This window comes from Poecilia formosa, unplaced genomic scaffold, assembly GCF_000485575.1.
Source record: "Poecilia formosa unplaced genomic scaffold, Poecilia_formosa-5.1.2 Scaffold62, whole genome shotgun sequence".
In the NCBI taxonomy this organism is placed as follows: domain Eukaryota; kingdom Metazoa; phylum Chordata; class Actinopteri; order Cyprinodontiformes; family Poeciliidae; genus Poecilia; species Poecilia formosa.
Window position 1 is genome coordinate 131,655 of NW_006800001.1, and position 20,436 is coordinate 152,090.

General features: G+C 41.5%; 1 protein-coding gene across 1 annotated transcript in view; it reads right to left on the reverse strand.

The window, feature by feature from the left end:
• LOC103139507 (calmodulin-binding transcription activator 1-like) overlaps positions 1-20,436 on the reverse strand; it is a 73,141-nt gene that overhangs the window by 13,482 nt on the left and 39,223 nt on the right. The window contains exons 4-9 of the mRNA XM_016672515.1: positions 19,660-19,795; positions 14,551-14,622; positions 11,601-11,754; positions 5,568-7,411; positions 3,947-4,073; positions 3,409-3,543 (exon numbers count right to left, since the gene is read on the reverse strand). Of these exons, the coding sequence (XP_016528001.1) occupies positions 3,409-3,543; positions 3,947-4,073; positions 5,568-7,411; positions 11,601-11,754; positions 14,551-14,622; positions 19,660-19,795 (2,468 nt within the window). The remainder of the gene's footprint in view (positions 1-3,408; positions 3,544-3,946; positions 4,074-5,567; positions 7,412-11,600; positions 11,755-14,550; positions 14,623-19,659; positions 19,796-20,436) is intronic.

Sequence of the window (20,436 nt, forward strand, 5' to 3'; positions counted from 1 at the left end):
AAAAAGCGGAATGCAGGGAGGGACGGACGGAAGGAAGTAAGGAGGGAGGGAAAGAGAGACAGAGAATCGTCTCTCCACGTTGTGTGTGTGAGGGGGAGCAGCGCTTCAAATCCGCCCGCCACTGTTCGAGCTGCGGGAGGATCGCTCGTCATCGACACAACAGACTGCACAGACCTGGGCATTAGCGCGCTGGCTGCGCCGTGTCCAGACACGTGCTTAATAGCAGATCGCAGTTTTATCCCAACCCCCCCACTCCTGGAGTGAGTATTTGCCCTCATGTGTGAAGCCAAAACAGAGAATATGTGCAGAAACAAGACAGGTCGCGTCTCGATGTCCTCACTCACGGACAAAGACGCAGCACATGTACATTTATCGGCTCCCATTTACAAGCTCTGCCCGCAGTTGTTACTGTCAAACGGAGCGCCGTGTGTGCCGTCATGTCCTTGTCCTTTATTACAGCCAACAGTCAGCATGCTGTGACTAAAAAGCCGCATTGCCGCATTGCGCAACGCAGAGACGGGGGCGAAAGCGGAGTCAGGACATGGATCGCCGATGGGACCCATGTGTTTCCAGGCTGCAACTGCATTGGGAGATATATTTACACACAGAGGCTGACCCTGGAGCCGTGAAGACATCTGCAATACGTGCCACCAAAAGATTAGTGAAAGAACGTGTCATTGTCCTTTAGCTTCGTTTTAATCCGCGTTGAATGCCATAAAACTCACAACAACCGGAGGTGAATGTAAAAAGAGTGACTCTGGTGAATGCTCGCACCAAACCAAACCACTGTATTGTCCCATCTTCGATCTATCGATTGGATCAATCAATCAACCAACCAATTCAAATCAGTTTGCCAATTTATGATCAATTTGCATGCAGAGAGAATGCAACAATAGGAGCAGCTTCAAGACCAGACATATAATGACATAATGCTTCTCAAAATATTTTTAGCACAAGTCATTAATAACAACACTGAAAATAAGGAGCAAAGCAGCAAATGAATTAAATAAAACCCACAACCAATTGCCTTTAGAGGTTACCTAATTACTCAGAGTCCACCAGTGTGTAATTTAATCTCTGTATAAAACCAGCTGTTCAGTGAAAACAGAGATTTTTTCCTCTTGGGTCCCAAACAGCCTCACTATAGTTTCAAGCCTGATAAAGGTCAGGCATAGAGTTATGGAAAGCCTTAGTGGGAATATGTTTTCATTTTCCCAAGCCTCACTGAGAGAACAGATAATCCATCATCCAAAAATGAAAAGATTATGGCACATGTGTGAACCCACCAAAACAAGGTCTTCCACCTAAACTGACAGGTTGGGCAAGGGCAGCACAACTCAAAGAAGCAGCCAGGAGGCATATTTCTGGAGGAGCTCCAAAGGTCAACGGTGCAGGTGGCTTTGAAAAAAAAAAAGCTGTATGATATCCTGTTTGGAGTTTGTCAAAACCTATTAAGGCAAATATGTGAAAAAAGTTGCTCTGGTCAGATTAGGTCAAAATTCAACTTTTTGGTCAACAAGAAAAAACAGAACATGAAAAAGTATCTTAGTAGCTGGAAAAGACTTGAGACTGGGTGGAATACAAAGTGCACAACACTTCTCAGTCTTATATAATTAAAGACCATGTCTGAAATCATCTATTACCTTCCACATGAAAATTCAGACTTGTATTCTGCAATGTGTTGCTCTATCACACAAAATCATAATAAAGCACAAGTTTTTAGTTGTAATGTAGCAAAATATAAGAAAGTTAAGAAGGTGTGAAACATCTAGTGAAGCAAATAAATAAATAATTATAAATTAAGATAAAATAAAATAAGCTTCTTCTAATGATCCAGAAAATCAATACTTGTCTTAATCATATTGATCATATAGGTCAATTCGCGCCTGTGAAATCAGATCTTTTAGTTGTTTTTAGGGGTTTGCATCAAAAAAGTACATGTGAAAACAACACAAAAACAACAAACATATTACATTTCTCATAGTTAAAGAGAAAAACACTGACAAATGCTGAATTATTGTTCATTTCAGGAGTGGGTCAGTCTGCAACACAAAGCATTTGGGTGCTCCGGGCACCCAAGTAGCTAGTGACGGCCCTGGTTATAGCATTTCTAAAGCACACCTACTTCCTGGGCTTCCCCCATCTGAGTCACTGCTGCTTCTTATGTTCTCTGGAAATGTCATATTTAAGTATTGCATGCATGTACAGTATATAGGAAATATAATAAAACACAGCCAAAGCAGTTAAAAACATGTTTTGTTTTAATTTTCTTTACCGAGTGACATGAAAGGAAACATTAATACATGTACCCACATCTTCTTCCATACGTCCACTCTCAGACAGCCCTCCGTCCAGTTTCATAATGCTAACTTCAACCGCAATAGAAAACAAGTCTAAGCTTATAGTCTAAGGTTTTTCAGGCAGAGAAAAAGGCTGCAGCATAATGTGAGTAAAACACAGAACCTCTCATAGGTCAGCACTGACCATGCCTCAGAAACTCTACAGAAATCATCAACGTCTACATTTAATAATTGTTCAAACGAGGCAACTTTATTTGATTTATATGTAATTACATGTTCAGTATGATTCTTTTTCTTGTGTCAAATTAGGACCAAAAGTACTTCTGTTTTTCATTCAGCACAGTTAAAACCTTTTCTGAATCTATGCAAATGACTTCCAGATATCACAACTGGGGCACACACAGAACCAGCGGCCACACTGCATTGAGGGGGTAGCATTTATCTCCTCAGAGTCTAGATTTTTCATGACCTTATCTATGTAAAGGACAAAGGGATTGTGAAACAGGGCCAGCAGAAACGGAATCTTTTTTTTTTTCTGAAGAAATGGAAACAAACATCAGTCCCTTCAAGCATTCCCAGAGCGTCCACAAAGCTGTGGTTGGGAGAGGGGCTGACGTACGGCGTCTCAGCATGGTGCTCCAGCTGCAATATGGTAGATAAGACGGCCCTGCAGTGGACAGTAAGGGCCCCTAGCCTCTGTCCAAAATCTGCTTCAGAGCTGCTGCAGGAACAAGGCTCTGAGAGACTTCTCATGCCCTTTCCCTGAAATGCTGCCATCGGGCAAACTGCAACATCAAAAGCAGAAACACCCGACTGCTACACAGTCAGGGTGCCTCAAGCTCTTAAAAGACCGAACTGCTGTTATTATCTTTCAGTTTATAGTGAAGCACTTAACTCATGCTCAAGCTATACTTTCATATGTTTTTCTTTTATCCATTTAATCACTGTGTTGAGAAATAATTTGTACAATCGCATGCAACTTTTCTCAATTCAAAAATGTGCCTGACACATTCAGGCAAAAGTCGAGGTGTGTGTGACTGAAAGGCTCTTTCCTCTTGAATGTGAACAGACAGGTTTATCTTTTCAGTAAACAAATATTTTCTCTCACCATCCAGGGACAGCCAGTCGTGCTGAGAAGATGGCAGTGCTGGTAGGTCGCGCGCCTTATATTCAAACACCACAGAAGAAGAGATGACCTCGCCACCCATGGCCACCTGCAGCATCACCAGTCCTGTGTCATGAGCTGGAAAAAAAAAAGACAGATATCAGGAGAGTTATTTTTGGTTAACACTGAATAAACTCCACACAATATAGCTAAACGCAAAATGATTAATTCAAACCTAATGTTGCCCTAATGTGGATTATACAAACCACACAGCGAGGTAGAGGGGATTATTTACTATATTTTCCTATGTCTTGCTGAAAGAATAATCTAAACTGACCTTTATTTATCCAGCAAACACAGAGCCAACTCCTTCCTGTATCTTCCTTACCATCTTATTCGTCTACCTCATCACTTTTAGCCTATTTTTTTTTATTTTTGTATGTCTTTTTGCTCTGAAAAGCATTCTGTAAACACAAGAATATGTGGAATATTTGGTGTTTGATACATTTTCTTCTGACGTTAATTTATTCTGGTGTGTTACCTGGGCAGTAGCAGCGCAGGACCCCGGGCTGGATGAGGGCAGCTGGGACACTGATGTGGTCAAAGAGGCAGCTGTATTCACTGCTGGACTCCAACCAGGGACCAGTGATCAACACCTTTACTCCCCCCTGTGGAGCAAAAAAACCCCCCCAAAAAACAACCATTTTCTGACAGGAGCTCAAAATCTTTACAATGAAACTAGGAGGCACAAAAAGCTCTAATAATGAGAAAAGGATGTGTTACCACAACAACAGCATCAAAACAGAAAACTTGTTTTCAGTCTGCAAATACATCAGCAAATAGCAAGGTAAGCCTGAAATGGGATAATTTAATGACCAATCATTTACATTTAAGAGTTGGATCATAATTAACCTCAAACAAAACCTGTAAGGGTTAGAGCGGTAGAGGTGAACACCCTGTCTTGGTAGGTTTGCAGTGGTGTGTAAAAATAATTACGTTGAAAGTACTCAGGGGTCTTTTTTTCCCCCCCAAGATAAAATGGTAAATCATTTTATAGTGAATTATTTTTCTATTTATCTGCATGTCGATCAAATAAATAATAGTGCAGATTATTCTGGTTTTGGAAAATTGTCTTGCATGCTTGTTTTATTAAAAGGAAGTTGTACAGTTACCTGACTATTTGGGTCGAATGTTTTATGTTTTGTTGATCTACAAAATGTTCGAAAACCTATTTAACTAACATTAAAGAATGGTTGTACCCAAGTCTGTTTTTAAAGTAAAATGTTCAGTGCTTGTGGTTTTACTTGCTATTATGTTAAAATGAGAGCAAAACAACAACAGCAACAAAACAAAACATGTTTTTTAATAGAGAAAATATTGTGTTGAACCTAACATTTCCCATTTATGAAAAAAAAAAAATCATACAAAATTGTTCCAAGGGCCACAAATGGCCCTCAGGCTACAGTTTAAACACCAGTAATTTATAAGTAGCAGACAACAGGGTGCGGCACACAAAGCTTTTGTAAGCAAAATGTTAAAAACCACAAATAATTTTCTTTCCACAGCAAAACTGTGCCCTAAGTTATGCTGATCTATCACATAAATTGCTAATAATATACATATAAGCTCATGATTGGAACAAAATGGGGAGTTCAAAGGGTCTGAATATGTTTGCAAAGTACTGTGCATTTTGGATGTTTTTTATGTTCTGAATTCCTTTTTTTTTTTTTTTTAATAATCCCAGACTAAATCTGCAGTTAAATGTGGGTTTTATTTAATAATTGCTCATAATTATTTCCGCTATGAGACTGTTTTTAAAACACGGTGGTTCGAAGATGAAGAGTTTCCTCAACTTTCATCATAATTCAATGACAGAACTGCTGTCTGAGTTATTAGAAGTGGTACACGCTCAAATTAATGAGGCCACCCAGGGGAATCTGGGGAAAAATTGAAATTTCATTAAAACCCAATCAGCTGAGTCTGAAATATTCGGCCTCCTTAATGACCACATACTGTAGCCAAGCTGTCAGTGCAAAGTGGGCTAAGCGTGATTGCAACAGTTAACGTCAGTACAAGCTACCATCAATCATGTGGAGCATGGACTAATTTTCCCGTGGGGAGCAGTGATGAGTAAATAATGATTACATGTTGGGTTTACTAACCTCTGGGTAAGACCACTCTGGGGAGTAGTCCGTCACGCCGAACAGCCTGCCGGTCTCCTGGAGCAGTCCCAGTGCCCCCTGCTCCACCTCGGACGCCTGCAGGTGACCGGCCGCGGTGCTGTGTTCCTCTCCTGCCGCGCCCTCCTGGGGCATCAGGACCCCAGAGACGGCTGCCGCCACCCCTCCCCCGGACCCCTCCACGGAGATGAAGTCGTTGATGAGATCGGAGAACTGGCTTCCAAATGACGCCTCGAAACCTTCCAGACTGATAGCCGCCCCGGCCCCGGCTGTCGCTGCCGGTACCCCTGCACCTTGCTGAGGAAGCGGAGAGCTGTAGAGAGCACCTTCGATGTTAGCACCTACACCTATCGACTGAGGACTGGCCACCACTGAGCTACTGGCACCTGAAATGCTCACGCCATTACATATAATTTCGTTTTCCGTTCCTCCTCCGCCCCCTCCGCCCTCGTCCCCCCCTCCGGTGTCATCTGTGGGCTGGAGAAAATGCTTGGCGTCAACACTCGCATAGGCCTCGTGGGGATCCCCGGCCTTGAGGAGCAAATCTTCTCCGTTTTCCGTCGGTTTCTCCAAGGCTGCGACCTCCTGGTGGCTCCTGCTGTCTGGTTGCTCAACGTCTTGCGTTGTCAGGGGAAACGACCCGACCGCTGCCGCTTGCCCATTCCTCGCACACAGCTGGTCTGTGCTCACTTGGTGGAGGTGTGTATGCGGTTCTCCGTTGGTGACAGGAGATTCAGTGACCATCGGGGGGAGGCCGATGTAGGCCCGCGTTTCGCTGGATTCCTGGGTTGCCTTGGTGCCGTTGACCTGCAGCTGAGAGGGCTGGGTTGTCTGGGGGGAGGCCTGGAGGAAGAGGCCCGGGGAGGGGTGGTGTGACGGCTGGTTCAGACTTGAGACACAGGCCGATGACATGACAGCACTGAAGTCCATCTGCTCCAGGGTGGTGCTGGGGCTAAGGCCGGTTCCTTCGCCCACGTAGCTGTTCTGGGTCGCCAGCGGCTGCTCCAGCGGCGTGGCCTCCGTCTTGATGTTGTTGACGAGGGCCGGGTTGTAAACGAAGCCGTTAGTGGAGCAGTGGAGTCCCCCATCGTCACCATTGCATCCCTCTGTCTTCCCTCCGCCTCCCCCGTACGTCTGGCCCTGCTTGGGATTGTTGAGGAAGCAGTCGGGGTCAAAGGTCATGGTGGTCTCAGGAAGGCTGACTCCAACTCCAGAGTCTAAAGAACTGGACAGAACCAACTCTCCTCCTTCCCCTAAGCCCACTCCTCCACTGAACGATGCAAACCTCTGGTTGTCAGGGGCGACAGCCAACAGGATGCCCGTGGTGGTACTCTCGTGGGTCGAAGCCAACAGGTGGGTGTGGCCGGCCGAGTATACCGAATCGCCAGTTAGAGTGGTGACCTCAGACATGAACACAGCGGTGCTTTGTGACAAGCCGGTGCCGATGGCGAGAGCTGGGCTGTCAGCCATGTCGCTGGCAATAGACAGAGGGGAGCTCTGGGTGGTGTCAGGTACCTCCACCTGGTTGGTCGAGGTGGAAGAAGACACCTCCATGCTGCTCTGTGGGAGAAGGGAAGGTTTGGTTATCCTGCCATTCCTCCTCTCGCTTCCACCTGCCCGACTCCGCCCCCCGCCAGGATTGGGCTCAGTCTGGCCCTCCGATACATCACTGTTCTGGACCTCCGTGCCATCTGCTTCCTCAGCTCTCTGGCCTGCTGCTACACTGGTTCCTACTGCTGTCCCTCCTCCTGCTCCGGACTCCTGTTTGGATGAGATAATACGCTGCTTCACACTGGAACACTTCTGATGCAGGCTGCTTCCAGCACCTGACAGAAGAGACAGAAAAGAGAACAGGATTCAGGAAAGTGCGCAATTTTCTATTCCACCTTGCAAAATTATTATACATTTTGCATCATAAACCATACACTTTATTGCATTTCAGTGGAAGTATCAGGATGTCAAAGACTACAGCTAAGAAGCGCATAATTCTTTTACAAATAAAAACCTGAAAACTTTGGAATCCACTCGAATCTATCACCCATCATTCTAAAACCCCTGAATAAAATCCAGTGGAACCGAGTAGATCCAAGAGTCACAAAATAAAGTCCCCCTTTGTGTAATTTAATCATAAACACAGCTTTTCCTTGAAGGCCACAGAGGTTTTGTTAGAGAACATGGTGAACAAACGGCATCATGAAAACTAGCAACTGTAGTAGAGTTAGAGTATAAAACACCTTAACTGACATACCAGCCAAGGAAAGCTTTGATCAGAAAAGAAGTAGAGAGACCGTGAAGGAACTGCAACGACCCATCAGCAGAATAACTAGTAACTGTGCAATCCCCAACACGGGTATTTTTGACAGAGTGGCATGAAGAAAGACATTGTTTCCAGTTTGCCACAAACTATGAGGACCTGACATGGCCCTAAAGTTCTGGCCAAAAAAGGCTAAGTGACAATATTTCTCTTTAACACAGGGTAGTTGATCGGAGTTGAAGGGAAGATTGTTTGGGATTGGCAGTAAAAAAGCCAATATGGGCTCAAAAACCCTGCTACTGAGGCAGTGGTTCTCCTTCCAGTAGAACAAGATCATACTCTAGATCTGAATATGAATCTGTGACAAAGTATAAGCTCTTTATCCAATCTGAATGAGGCTGTGCCTTTTTGCAAAGAGGATTGAAAAAAAAAAAACACCTTTGTAGAACCTGTTCCGCTAGTAAAAGGAGGATCCACACTTTCAGATTTGTATTTGTAAAAAAAACAAAAAAAAAACAGTATAATTTCCCCTCTGCATCACAATTATGATATACAAAATAAAAGACAGTGAAACAAGACAAAAACGTAAAAAAAGTCAAAAGATATGAATCTTTTTGCCAGATTGCAATTAGAGAGGATGTAACAGCGCCCTCTACTGTTCAGAACCCATACCGCAACGATTACACAAGTACTCTGATATAACTGTCACCAACAAGGTGTTAAGATACATTCTATGCATTTGTTGCTCTTGTCCGGGAAATTAAACATCTAATATGCAAAACCACATGTTCTCATTTTCATTCCCAGCGTTTTGCAGTTTTAATTTCAGAGGTAACACCTCCCCCTCATCACCAACAACCACAGGACACAGGCACAGACGGGATCATGTGCCAAGGGACACAAGAAAGCAGAAGGCTCTGCGAACAATTAGCACATGAAGTAGCACTTGCATCACACGGCTTCGGGCTCGTCTCAAACTACCTTTCCAGACCACGTCAACAAAATAGATTGGACTTACATAATGGCGTGTGGGTATGGGTGTGTCAGTGTGAGTACTGAAATTATCTAGTCCTTCACTCTGTTTCATGAATATGAAATGCTGGATATTTTAGGCATGCTTGCCGGTTTGTTATAAATTTCCCCGTTTCATGGTTGCAGTTTGTGTCTGCCTCTAGGTGGCAGCATGACTCTGACAGCCGCAGCAACCAGCGACTTAGTGCGTCTGGTAAAACCTAGCTAAATTACAAGTGTTTTGGAAGTCTGTCATTAACCACGGATTAATCTAACTGAAACAAATCACTGCAGGGATTTTTTTTTTGAGACTTTGAATACTGAATCCCAATATGGTTTTTCCAATAGCTCAATTTTACAAGCTTCGCAATACTAAATTAAACTGACAAAAGTATAAGAAACTCAAAGCAGCAACATGTGAAGGTAGAGGTGTGAATTATTTTTTTTTAAATGAAAAATTAATCAAGTGATCAGCTATATAGTGGCCAATAATTTACTGGCAGTCGGCTAATTGATTAATGAAATCAACTAGTGGCACCATCTGTACTTTTATAAGCAGCTGGATGATTTAATTATAGACAAAACTGCCTAGCGTCAAATAAAAATACCATTTACAAATCTTGGTACTGAAAAGATGTCAAACCTCACTGTAAAACTGACAATTAGTAAATTGCTTTTAATTGATAACGCTCAGTTTGTGCAGATAAGGATGAAACAAAATCAAACAACTAAGTATGAATGAATGAATGTATCACATATTTTTGCATGCAAACAATACATTTATTTAGTAAGACTTTATCAAAATAATCAAATCCTCAGATTTTACTCATTTTAACCGTGTTCATTTTAATTACCAACAACTACAAATATAATATATTAATATGTAAGGAACAAAAATCATAAAGACCACGCATGCAGCAGCATAGTTTGTAGTATAACTGTGTGTCGTATATGACTTTCCTAAGCAAGTGACTTTTCATTGACCTCGATATTAAAATTAGACTTGAGTTTAGAACAAATAAGTTCATAATAGACACAAGAAAGTAACTTTTTTTTTTTTTTTGCTAAGATGGTTGAAATGTTTATTGCATGCTGCAAGCAAAGGCCATCTGCTTCAATGAGTCATTCACTTCAGGGTATTTAATCACCACATTTAAATGTTTTATCATTCAGATGACAAATGTTTACCAGTGAATACATGGCTACTATATGGCTGTTTCACATATACAAACACATACATAAATGATTATCACAAACCATTTGTAAAAGAAGGTTAAATTATGCATATTTTACAATCTCCGGCACGACGTCCTGTAAATAATTTATTCATTTTCTGTGCTACTCACATTGTCTTTTGCTGTTCTTATGTAATTCATTTAAATCAGCACCAATTAGCATACTAATTGTATAGGAAATGTATTTGTCGCAGTAGTATTAACTGTTCCAAAGTTTAAAACATCATGATGTTCTAAATCATGATGTTTTAAACTTTGCAACAGTTAATACTACTGCGACAAATACATTTCCTACTTGGAATGATAAAGAATGTAATCTAATATATTATTTACTGCTCCACTAGATTGACTCATTTGAATTTGCAACTACTTTTTGAACCAAAGACACTTGTCAGCCAGTGTGAGAGAGTGGAAGCCCATTTTTAAAATATACATTTCACTGTGTGATGTTCGCCATCTCTTTGCTACAACTATAACAACCTCAACTCCTCCAAACTTTCCATAAGATTAAAAAAAAAAAAAAGATTTCCTGGAGCACATTTCTGAGGTCAGACACTGATGTTGGTTGAGAAGGAGTGGCTTGTAGTGTCTGCTTTCATTCATCCAAACGTGTTCCTTCGGGCTGAGGTCAGGAATCCAGTAAAACCTCTTCCACACTAAACTTGCTCATCCTTGATTTGCTTTGTCTCCTGGCAAATCATGTTGCAGCAGCGAAAGGCTGTTCCCAGACTTTTCCCACAACATTTTGAAAATGCTGGAGGACTTATGCCGCATCCACATGGGAACGTATTTTTCCAAAACAGGTTGTCATTTTCCAAAAATCTAAAAAAAAAGAAACATGAATCCACACAGAAACACATAGAACAAATCCTCCCCCACCCGAGACCCGTAAGTGTCTCTAAACATTAAGTTTGGGAAAGCCTTCACTAGTTCAATTGTGAAGGGGGGTGGGGGGTAATTATAAATGGTTAATTAACTGGGAACTGGTGGTAAGACTTGAAAACCAATGTTCATAGACACCCTCCATGCTGTCAGAACAAGCTTAAACCATTTAGCAAAGAAGAATGTGGAAAACCTTTGGTCTCCAGAGATGTTCACCAAAAGATTTGCAGTTGTTATTGCAGTAGAAGGATGTTCTGGAAAATAGTGACTCGGAGCTGCTGAATGCTAAAACACATCAGTGATTTTAAACTTTCATTTGTGAGAAATTTCAAAACCATATCTCCTTTTCCCTCTACTTCACAGTTGCGCGCTAATTTGTGTTGGTGGGTCACACAAAAACACCAGTAAAATCCATCGAAGTCTGCGCTCATCATGTGACATCAAGCCCTCAAGGGGTGTGAATAATTTCCAAGGTCCTGTATGAAAGCGTCGTATGTGCTAGTATTAGACGTCATGACAACGTTTTAAATAAAAGCTAAATTAGTGATGTCAGTCTGGGACAGACGAACAGCTGCACAACCTGCCCTCTGGTGACTCTTTAAGAGGGTTTGTGCTCAAGTTAAGGAAACTCACACATAGGTTTGAGCTGTCCAATGAGCTCCTCTTTGCTCCACTTGGCCCACTCTTTCCTGTCCGTGTTGATGGAGCAGAGGACCGGACCGCACGGCTTCCCGCTGTCATCCACTGCCGGCACGTTCAGGTAGTGCACCAGCACGATGTCCGGGTTCTGCAGCACACAAACATCGACATGCACACTGTGCTGTGTTTATTGTAAAATGACATCCATATATTAATTCAGTGATGGGTTTTTAAAAGCGCACAGAGGGCAGGAATGAAAGAAGAAGAAGGAGGAGAAGAAGAAGAAGAAAAACAAGCTATTCACAAATGGGAAAGAAGGGCAGGGGGAGGAGGTAAACTGGGAGGAAAAGTGAAAGAGAAAGTAGAGGACAGGGAGGAGGTCAGACGTAGCGTGTCAGATAAGATTCTCTCACCTGCCCATAAAAGATTTAACAGCTTGAGCCCACTCATCACTCTCTCTCTCTCTCTCTCTCTCTCTCTCTAACGCTGCAGTGTCTACACGTGTGTTTGTGTGTGTGTGTGTGAGCACGATACAGGATATATATGGAAAGACTGAACAGGAGAAACAGGGAGAGCAGCTCTCACTATACTGCAGGTCACCGACAGACCTATGGAATTTCTATCCTATGAATGATTCAACAAGTTCGCTCGTGTGCACGCGTGTGTTAATGTGTGTGTGTGCGAGAAAGAGAGAGAGAGAAAGAGAGAGCTTGAGAGACGGAGACTTTTTTTTTTTTCACGATGAAAGATTCAGTAGACAGACTCAGGTTAGGGGGTGGACCTGCTGAGGTGGAACACTTTTCTCTCCAAAAGAGGGGTAGCACACTGGGCCGCTGCTGCTCAGCGCTCTGCGGTGCAACACTGTTCATGGACTGATTTATAATCATGTTCGCTGATGTGTTTTGATATCTGTGCAAAGAGCAGAAAATGGCACATTACAGATAAAGCAAGTCAAATTTCCCTTCCCATTTTCAAGATGGCGAGATTCCAACTAGTGGAGCATGCTGAAAAAGAACATATAGCGGATCGGGGTGTAATATTTCAATTTACTGAGATAGCTGATATTTCCATGTAGATTTTATGTGGAAAAATTGTGCAAAAAAAAAAAAAAAAGATCACAACTACATAGCTGTGTCCATATTTTAAATATGCAATGGTATTCGATATTTTCATTTGAAATTAGCTGTGAGAAATGAAAATTGGGGGAGTTTAAATATAGCCAGACGTGTCCGGGAGTCATTATGCAATATGTCATGTGAAGATGATGAGGTGTCTGTTTCTTGAATTAGCAGAGTGAAAGACCTGTGTGTGTGTTTGTGTGTGTGTGAGAGAGAAAGAGAGCGCATATGCACACAACAGCTGCTCTCTGTTGCCGCTCACATGAGCAGCAGAGTGAGTCCAACATCTTTATGAAAAGCAACATGCTTTTATACACAATAGACACCTGTCAAGGTGTGTGTGTGTGTGTGTGTGTGTGTGTGCTTTTGAAGCAGAAGCCATGTTGTGTGTGTGTGTGTGTGTGTGTGTGTGTAGTTTGTAGCTCCAGGACATTTTCTTAGAAAGGACCGCACAGAGAGCAGCGCCTGAGTCCCTGATGCGAGTGCTGAGAGTCGGGGTTAGATAACACACTGTTCTCAGGAAGTTACAGTCAGCTCCTGTAAAAATTATTTTTACCGCCCTGCACCCAGTGTGACATTTTCTCGAGACCTATATGAGCAGTGTATTCCATAGTGGTCTATATTCGTAGGTAGGACACCAGTAAGCCAAACAACATAAATTTTTACTATCAGCCCAGTCCTGGAGTATTATTTTCAGCAGCCTGAGTCTGCCTCATTAATTTGGAAGGGGAGGACTTTTATCGCCGCTTTATGGTTTAGCTCAGTTTTCACCTGTTTGATGATCTAACAGTGAAAGCTTGTGTTCTACTTTGTAAAATAAAACCTAAAACAGTTTTAAAAATAATGTTCGCCGTGTGTATCGACGCCTTATGAATGCAGTCAGAATTTTGCCGGCGTTAATACAGCGCCGGTCAGAAGTTTACATGCGACCTCATGTTGATTTTGGGCTTTCAATGATTCTTTTTTTTTTTTCCACCAACTTTTTTCCAGGGTGGTTTGATTACAACAAATTAGTGCAATGTTTTACAAAGTAGTATATTGTGCAAAAGTTGGAATTTATTGTGGATTTTCTCTAATTCACACAGGGCAAAAATTCTGCAGTATAATATATTTGCTGTGTATTTTGTGCCTGTTAAGCATAATTCACAATTGTGAACTACGCCACCATTGTTCTTGAACACCACAATCAGTTTCTTTTGATCTACTGGGAACAAAGGGTAGTTCAGAAGTGGCTTGTGCATAAATAACACCCTGGGCTAGCAACTTCTAATATCGCCCTGGGCAACTGCCCATGTTGCCTGTATCAAAAACCGGCTCTGGTTGCACCAAGAGGAAAATAACACCAAACACACACTACAGCTGTGTGGATCAGATGAGTCAGTTTCTGGAAAGCCCTGAGCTCAACAATATTTAAAATTTATGGTCTCTACTTAAATTCAGAATTCATGCCTGGAAATCAGAAAAACTAAAATGAGCTCTACCAGTTCTACCAGGAATAGTGGTCAATTACAATATCGAGCTAAAATTAAGCCAGAAGTTTGTTGTTGGCTAAAATAAAATAAATAAATAAATAAAAGTGTGTGTGAAGATACAACTTGGGGAGGGAAATTTGTCCAAACGATAGTGTTTTGATCATCAATTCTTGAGTTTAGTTATCCTCTGAAAATATGTATTATATAAACACACCACCCTGAGAACAGAATAGTTCAAAGGTATCATTAAAGCCCAAAATTAAAGTAGTATGCATGGTCAAAATTAGTATATGTAGACGTCTGACTGGTGCTGTATGCGAGAGAGGCGTAGTGGGAAAAGGGAGGAGAGCTTACCTGCAGCAGCCAATAGCATCTACGATGGAAGGTGGGGATGATGGAGGAGTGGACGTAGCAGCCATACAGACACTGGAGAGAGGATAGGAGAGGACAGCAGAGGAGAGGAGATCGCAATGGTGAACAAGACAAGAAAAAGGAAGGAAGCCGGACAAAGAAAAATTGCAAAAGGAGTGGAGAAGGAGAGGACAGGGAAGGAGAGAACAGGAGAGGAGAACTTAGGTTATACCCACTTAGGTTGTATTGATTGTGGTGCTGAAAGTAAATTGCAAACATGCTGTATGTGTTTTTTTTTCCCTAATGTCTTTTCTAAAATACCATCAATCTGACGTGGGCAATAACAGCAGCAGGAACAGAGAAACTCACAGCCTTTGCAAAACAGGACATTTGGAATTAATAAAAACTTCAAAAGTTTTTAGCTTACTAGTTGCTAGTAAAGGGGACTATGAGGAGACTGCAAGAAAACACTGAGCGAACAAAGGACACTTATAAGAACACTACAGTTGTAAACACGACCAAATATAGGCGCAATTTGGTCAATTAGAATACCACAGAAAAAAGTACATATTCCCATAATTGCATTAAAAATGACACACAGATTGGTGTATTTAAAAGATACACTCCTGGTAATTTTGACTGATGGGGGTCCAGCAAACAAAAACTCAGATCCTCAGAAAGCTGCAATAATACACTAATAAATAAATAGTATTTTTAATACAGACATGTAATGATATAACCATGTTACACAGTAATGGGACAGTCTGCTGACTTGACGGCTGTCTAGCAGACAGTCATTGGGGAGGCTACAACTGGTAATTGCTAAAGCATGCAAGCATCTTAATGGAAAATTAAGTGGAAGAAAAAAAGCGTTATTGAATAGGTGGTGGAGATGATTCTAATACAAGGAGAGTTGTAAAGACATCAGTTCCACATTTAGACAACAGACAGACGTTTTGTGAGTCTTTTAGTATTTAGTTGCTCTTCTCCCGGGACCACCATTGTAGACGCAGGGTTTAAAGCTGGTGTGTTAATGAGGAAAAAAGTAAATTTTTTGATCAAAGGCAACATTTGTTTGGCACTTACACAGTGACAGCTAAAATAATTTGTCTAATCACTAATTACAGGCAGCAGCATCACTTTGCCAAGTCTCCAAATCCTTGAGTAACCCAAACACTTGATGCCTTCATCTATAAATACAACATATTAACAGACTGTGAGTATGGTTTTAGAGAGAACCGATCCACATCAATGGTGTTAATATCCATAACTGGAGAAATTATAAACGGCACAGACAATAAAAACTTTTGTCATTGATGCTGGTTTTTTCCAGACCAATATGTTTGTTTTTCGATGTGATGTTTCTTCATGTACTCTCTCTCTCACACACACACACACGCACACAAGCGCACCCACACGCACACACACACACGCACACACACACACACACACAAAAAACTCAACAGAAGCAGTGTTTGGGTTATGGTCCGTCTTAAAGAGTGTCAGACATTGTTCTCGGTCGTTCCTTTTCCTCAAATACACTTGTGAATTAGCGTCTATTTTTGCTTTTTCTGTCTTATTGTTGCAACTCATCCCAGCATGCAGTACAACCTGCAAAAGTAGCGAGGTAGGTTGCAACAAGAAACATCTGTGCTCACAAAGTCTGAAAAACAAAGCTTTCAGTCAGTATCATTTGTAGTAAACACAAGTGTGGATTTTGTTGAGCACTTTGAGAACTAGATCTCCAAGCAATCAAGGAGGTAACACATTTGTTTACAACGAAGTGGAGAATGGAGCACTTCAAGTTTCCTTCTGCTGATAAGTTATATGGAGATGCTGATTTTATCTTCTCAGCACCTGCCCACACTGTCAAAAGCATCAATGGCTGCTTTAATGGCTGCTTCGTCAATGCCTGAGCAGAACCACTGGATGTTCACCTTAACTGAACTTAACTGAAATGCTTCAATTGGTAACAAAAAAGTTAAATTATTTTTATTCAACTTCATTTATTAGGCTTAACCAACTCAATTTGCTAAGTTTATCCAACTCAGTATATTAAGACTTTTTAATCTGAATTTATTAAGTGTGTTTAAAATGACAAATTTAAGCCAGTCTTACTCAAATCATTTAGTTTACATCAAATAAAGAAATAAACTAAAAAAGGATCACTCTTTTAACATTTTTTGGTGCTAAGACAGCCTTTATTTGAGGGTAGTTAGACAGGAAAGCAGGTAATGAAAGAGGGGGAAGAAAAGCAGCTAAGGTCATCATCATGGAATCTGACCTACGATGGCTGCGTCGAGGACTAAGGCCTCCTTGTGTTTGTTGTGCTCTACACATGTGCCACCACGGCACCCTGGTTGGTGCAGGATCTGTCCCGGCTGAAGCTCGCGTCATGATATTAGACGTAAGATACAAACACGGCGTAGAACTTAACTGCTTCAAGTAAAGTCAAAGTAAAAAAGTTCCTTTAAGTTAAAGATTTATAACTTTTATGTTAATTAAACACATGAAAGTAAGTTGGTATAACGAAAGCAAAGGAATAAAGTGAGACTAATGTAAATAAGTCCATAACATGAACTACAACCCAAATACACTGAGTACACTAAAAAGTGCACTCTCAAAAGTGTGCACTAAAAAGTGCACTTTCAAAAGTGTGCACTAAAAAGTGCACTTTCAAAAATGTGCACGAAAAAGTGCACTCACTAAATTGTTCACTACAAAGTGTACACTTTTTACAGTGCACTTTTCAGTGTACACTTTTGAAAGTGCACTCACTAAGTGTACACTTTTGAGTATATACTCAAAAGTGTACACTTAGTGAGTGCACTTTTTAGTGTACACTTAGTGAGTGCACTTTTTAGTGTACACTTTTGAGTGTACACTAAAAAGTGCACTCTCAAAAGTGTGCACTTTCAAAAGTGTGCACAAAAAGTGCACTTTCAAAAATGTGCACTAAAAAGTGCACTCACTAAATTTTACACTAAAAAGTGTACACTTTTTACAGTGCACTTTTTAGTGAACACTTTTGAGAGTGCACTTTTTAGTGTACACTTTTCAGAGTACAATTAATTCTCACTTAATTCTTGAAAGTGTACATTTTTGAGAGTGCACTCTAAATCGGATAAAGCCAATGAATTGTGTTTTTATGATGATAATATATTGAGTTGGTCAGACGTAGGATATGAAACGGGCATTGAATTCAGCTGTTTCTAGGAAAGCCGAAGTAAAAAGTTTCTTTAAATTAAAGATTTGTAACTTTTAAGTTAATTGAACACAAAAAAGTAAGTTGTCATAACTAAAGCAAAAATAATTAAGTGACGTTAATGTAAATAAGTCCATAAGATGATCTACAGCCCAAATACACTTCTTAGAGTGTGCATGTCACTCTGCATTGATGCAATAATTAACGCAAAAGGAAACTTTTACTTTTTGTTGTTTTTATGTAATATTTTCACTTTCTAAAAAACACCATAATCATGAAAAAACTTGACATAATCTCCTTAAACTGTGTGTTATGAATCAGTTTATTGTTTTTTGTTTTAGTTTTTTTTAAATTAGGAAAATAAGTAGACTTTCAATTACTATTCTAGGTCATTGAGGTCGACTGTATGAGATAACATAAGGAATGCATTGCTTTGCACAACTTTTGGGACTTTTCTACAAGATTTGATATTGTATTAAATATTGGGTTTTGTGTGAACTCCTTTGATATTTTGTGAGCTGGAAAAAATCATTTCTGAACAAGACGGTTAGCCAAAAAGTCATATGAAAATTAGTTTCTTCAGAATTTTGCACAATTCTGTGTGAAATCAAAAAGATTCATTCATGTCCAACACCTGGCCTTGGTGAAAAGAGCGTTGTAATGTGTAACAGATGAAGGATGAAGTGAACGCAGAAAAGCCTCCCATCAAGGTCATTACCTCCCCATTGTGAGCAAAAATCAAGACACCCACACCCGAGCATACATGCGAACGTATGACACGGCTTTTACTAAAATAAAAGGAAAATTGCTGCCAATGTAAATACATTCAATCAGGCAGTATGTAATTTACACTTCAAGCTTGTTTTGTTTTCTTCTTCATTCATGCTCATACACACTCATGTTTTGCAGCCGTTTTTTTCCCTTCTCAGAAGTAACCCGCTCTCTTTCTAAAGTGTGTTTTGCCAAAGGCAAAGTGCATTTCCATATATTTCCATTCGATATGAGGAGGCTCTCCATCCAGGGTTATGTTTTTCTCTAATGCTTCCTGCCTCTCCCCATCCTTCTTCTTTCCCTCTGCTCATCTCGCCGCTCTGCTCGTTCCCTCATTCTCATTCCCTGCTCTACACGCTGCTTACTTGCTCGCTTGAGGGGTCCTGGGAAGGAGTGACACAAACAATTACTGACCAAGTACCAGGGAGAGAAACTCTTTTCTCTGTGACCATGTTTGTTTGTGGATGTTCAAGTGCACGGGAAATGTGAGGCGGAGTGTTAGAATGTAAATAATTGCGACATCTTTAATCTCAGCCTTTTCTCGATATGCCTTCTTCAAGCCGTTCCTTGTTCACTTTTAATGCATGAACCACTGAGTCCCCGGTAAACATCCGCGTGCCTCATCACAGTTTCTCCTTTGCTCTCCTCTCTCCACCTCATTCTTTCTGTTTCTGACACATGCATGCTCACTCCTCTCACCTCCTGGTACATTCCTGCTGAATAATCAATTTCTGAGCTGGCTGATGTGACTCAAACACACACACTCACACGCGCACGCACACACGCGGAGACGCTGCCTTGAGACTGGATCGATACCCCTCTCTGTTCTGCTGAAGGAGGCATTGACATCATTCCTGGCCTGAGGCCAAACACACTCTTATCCTTCACAAAGAGAGAGGAAGGGAGACAGGGACCGGAGCTGGGAGGAGCTGGGTTGGGGAGGAGAAGAAAGAGGGGTACCACTCACTTTCAGGCCACAAATTGGTCTGTAGACTTTAAGCGGCGGGTTATTTTGCGTGTTCGTTTGAGTTGCATGTATGTGTCTCCTCCACATCGAGAAGAGCAAGTTGAGGACGAGGTTGGCAGCGAAGCAGCAAACACCATCATCAACTTGTTTTTTCACTGCAGCCTCTTACCTCTACCCCCTGGACTTTAAGCTTCATGTGATCCTCTCGGGTGGTCTTCCCGTCTTTCCTCTTCTTCCAGCAGTAGCCATCTTTCCTGTACTTCACCTTTTTACGGTTGTAGAGGATCATAGAGCCATTCTGAGGCCTGTAGCAGGACAGGACGAAGAAATTACCGTCATTTTTGTGCGTTCTTGATCTCACACAGCATTTTGCACGGTGACGTCAGCGCCACTCTTGGCGAGTTTCACGTGCCCACCCTCCCCGCCTTCACATAAATAGCCCTGTGTGCTCCAACATGTTAATATTTTAGTAGGGTGATTTACTGGCACAGCAAGAACATTGGCCTCCGAGCTGCCTTTCTGTACACACACCTGGTGGGATGAACACACACAGTCGCAAAGACACACACCAGGAATCATACGTGAACAAAGACAGAGGTATAATAGTGATATCAGACATAGCAGGGTCTGCTGCTGTGTCTTCTTTGGGCTCAATGTCAAACCTGCTGCTCGGCAATCAATCATTACTCTTTAAAACATTAGGGACAGGTGTGTGTGTGTGTGTGTGTGCGTGTGTGTGTGTGTGAGAGCGAGATAGATTGTGTGAGTGTGTTAAAGGAGGAAAAGTGCCTCTCTGCCTTATCTTGTGACACCAGGAGGAGAAAACAGACTAGTTAACAATCAATAAACTAAAACACAGAGCCTTGCAAAAGCATTTATACCCCTTAAGCCCTTTCACATTTTGTTATGACCACACACTTTAGTGTATTTTAATGGGGTTTTATGA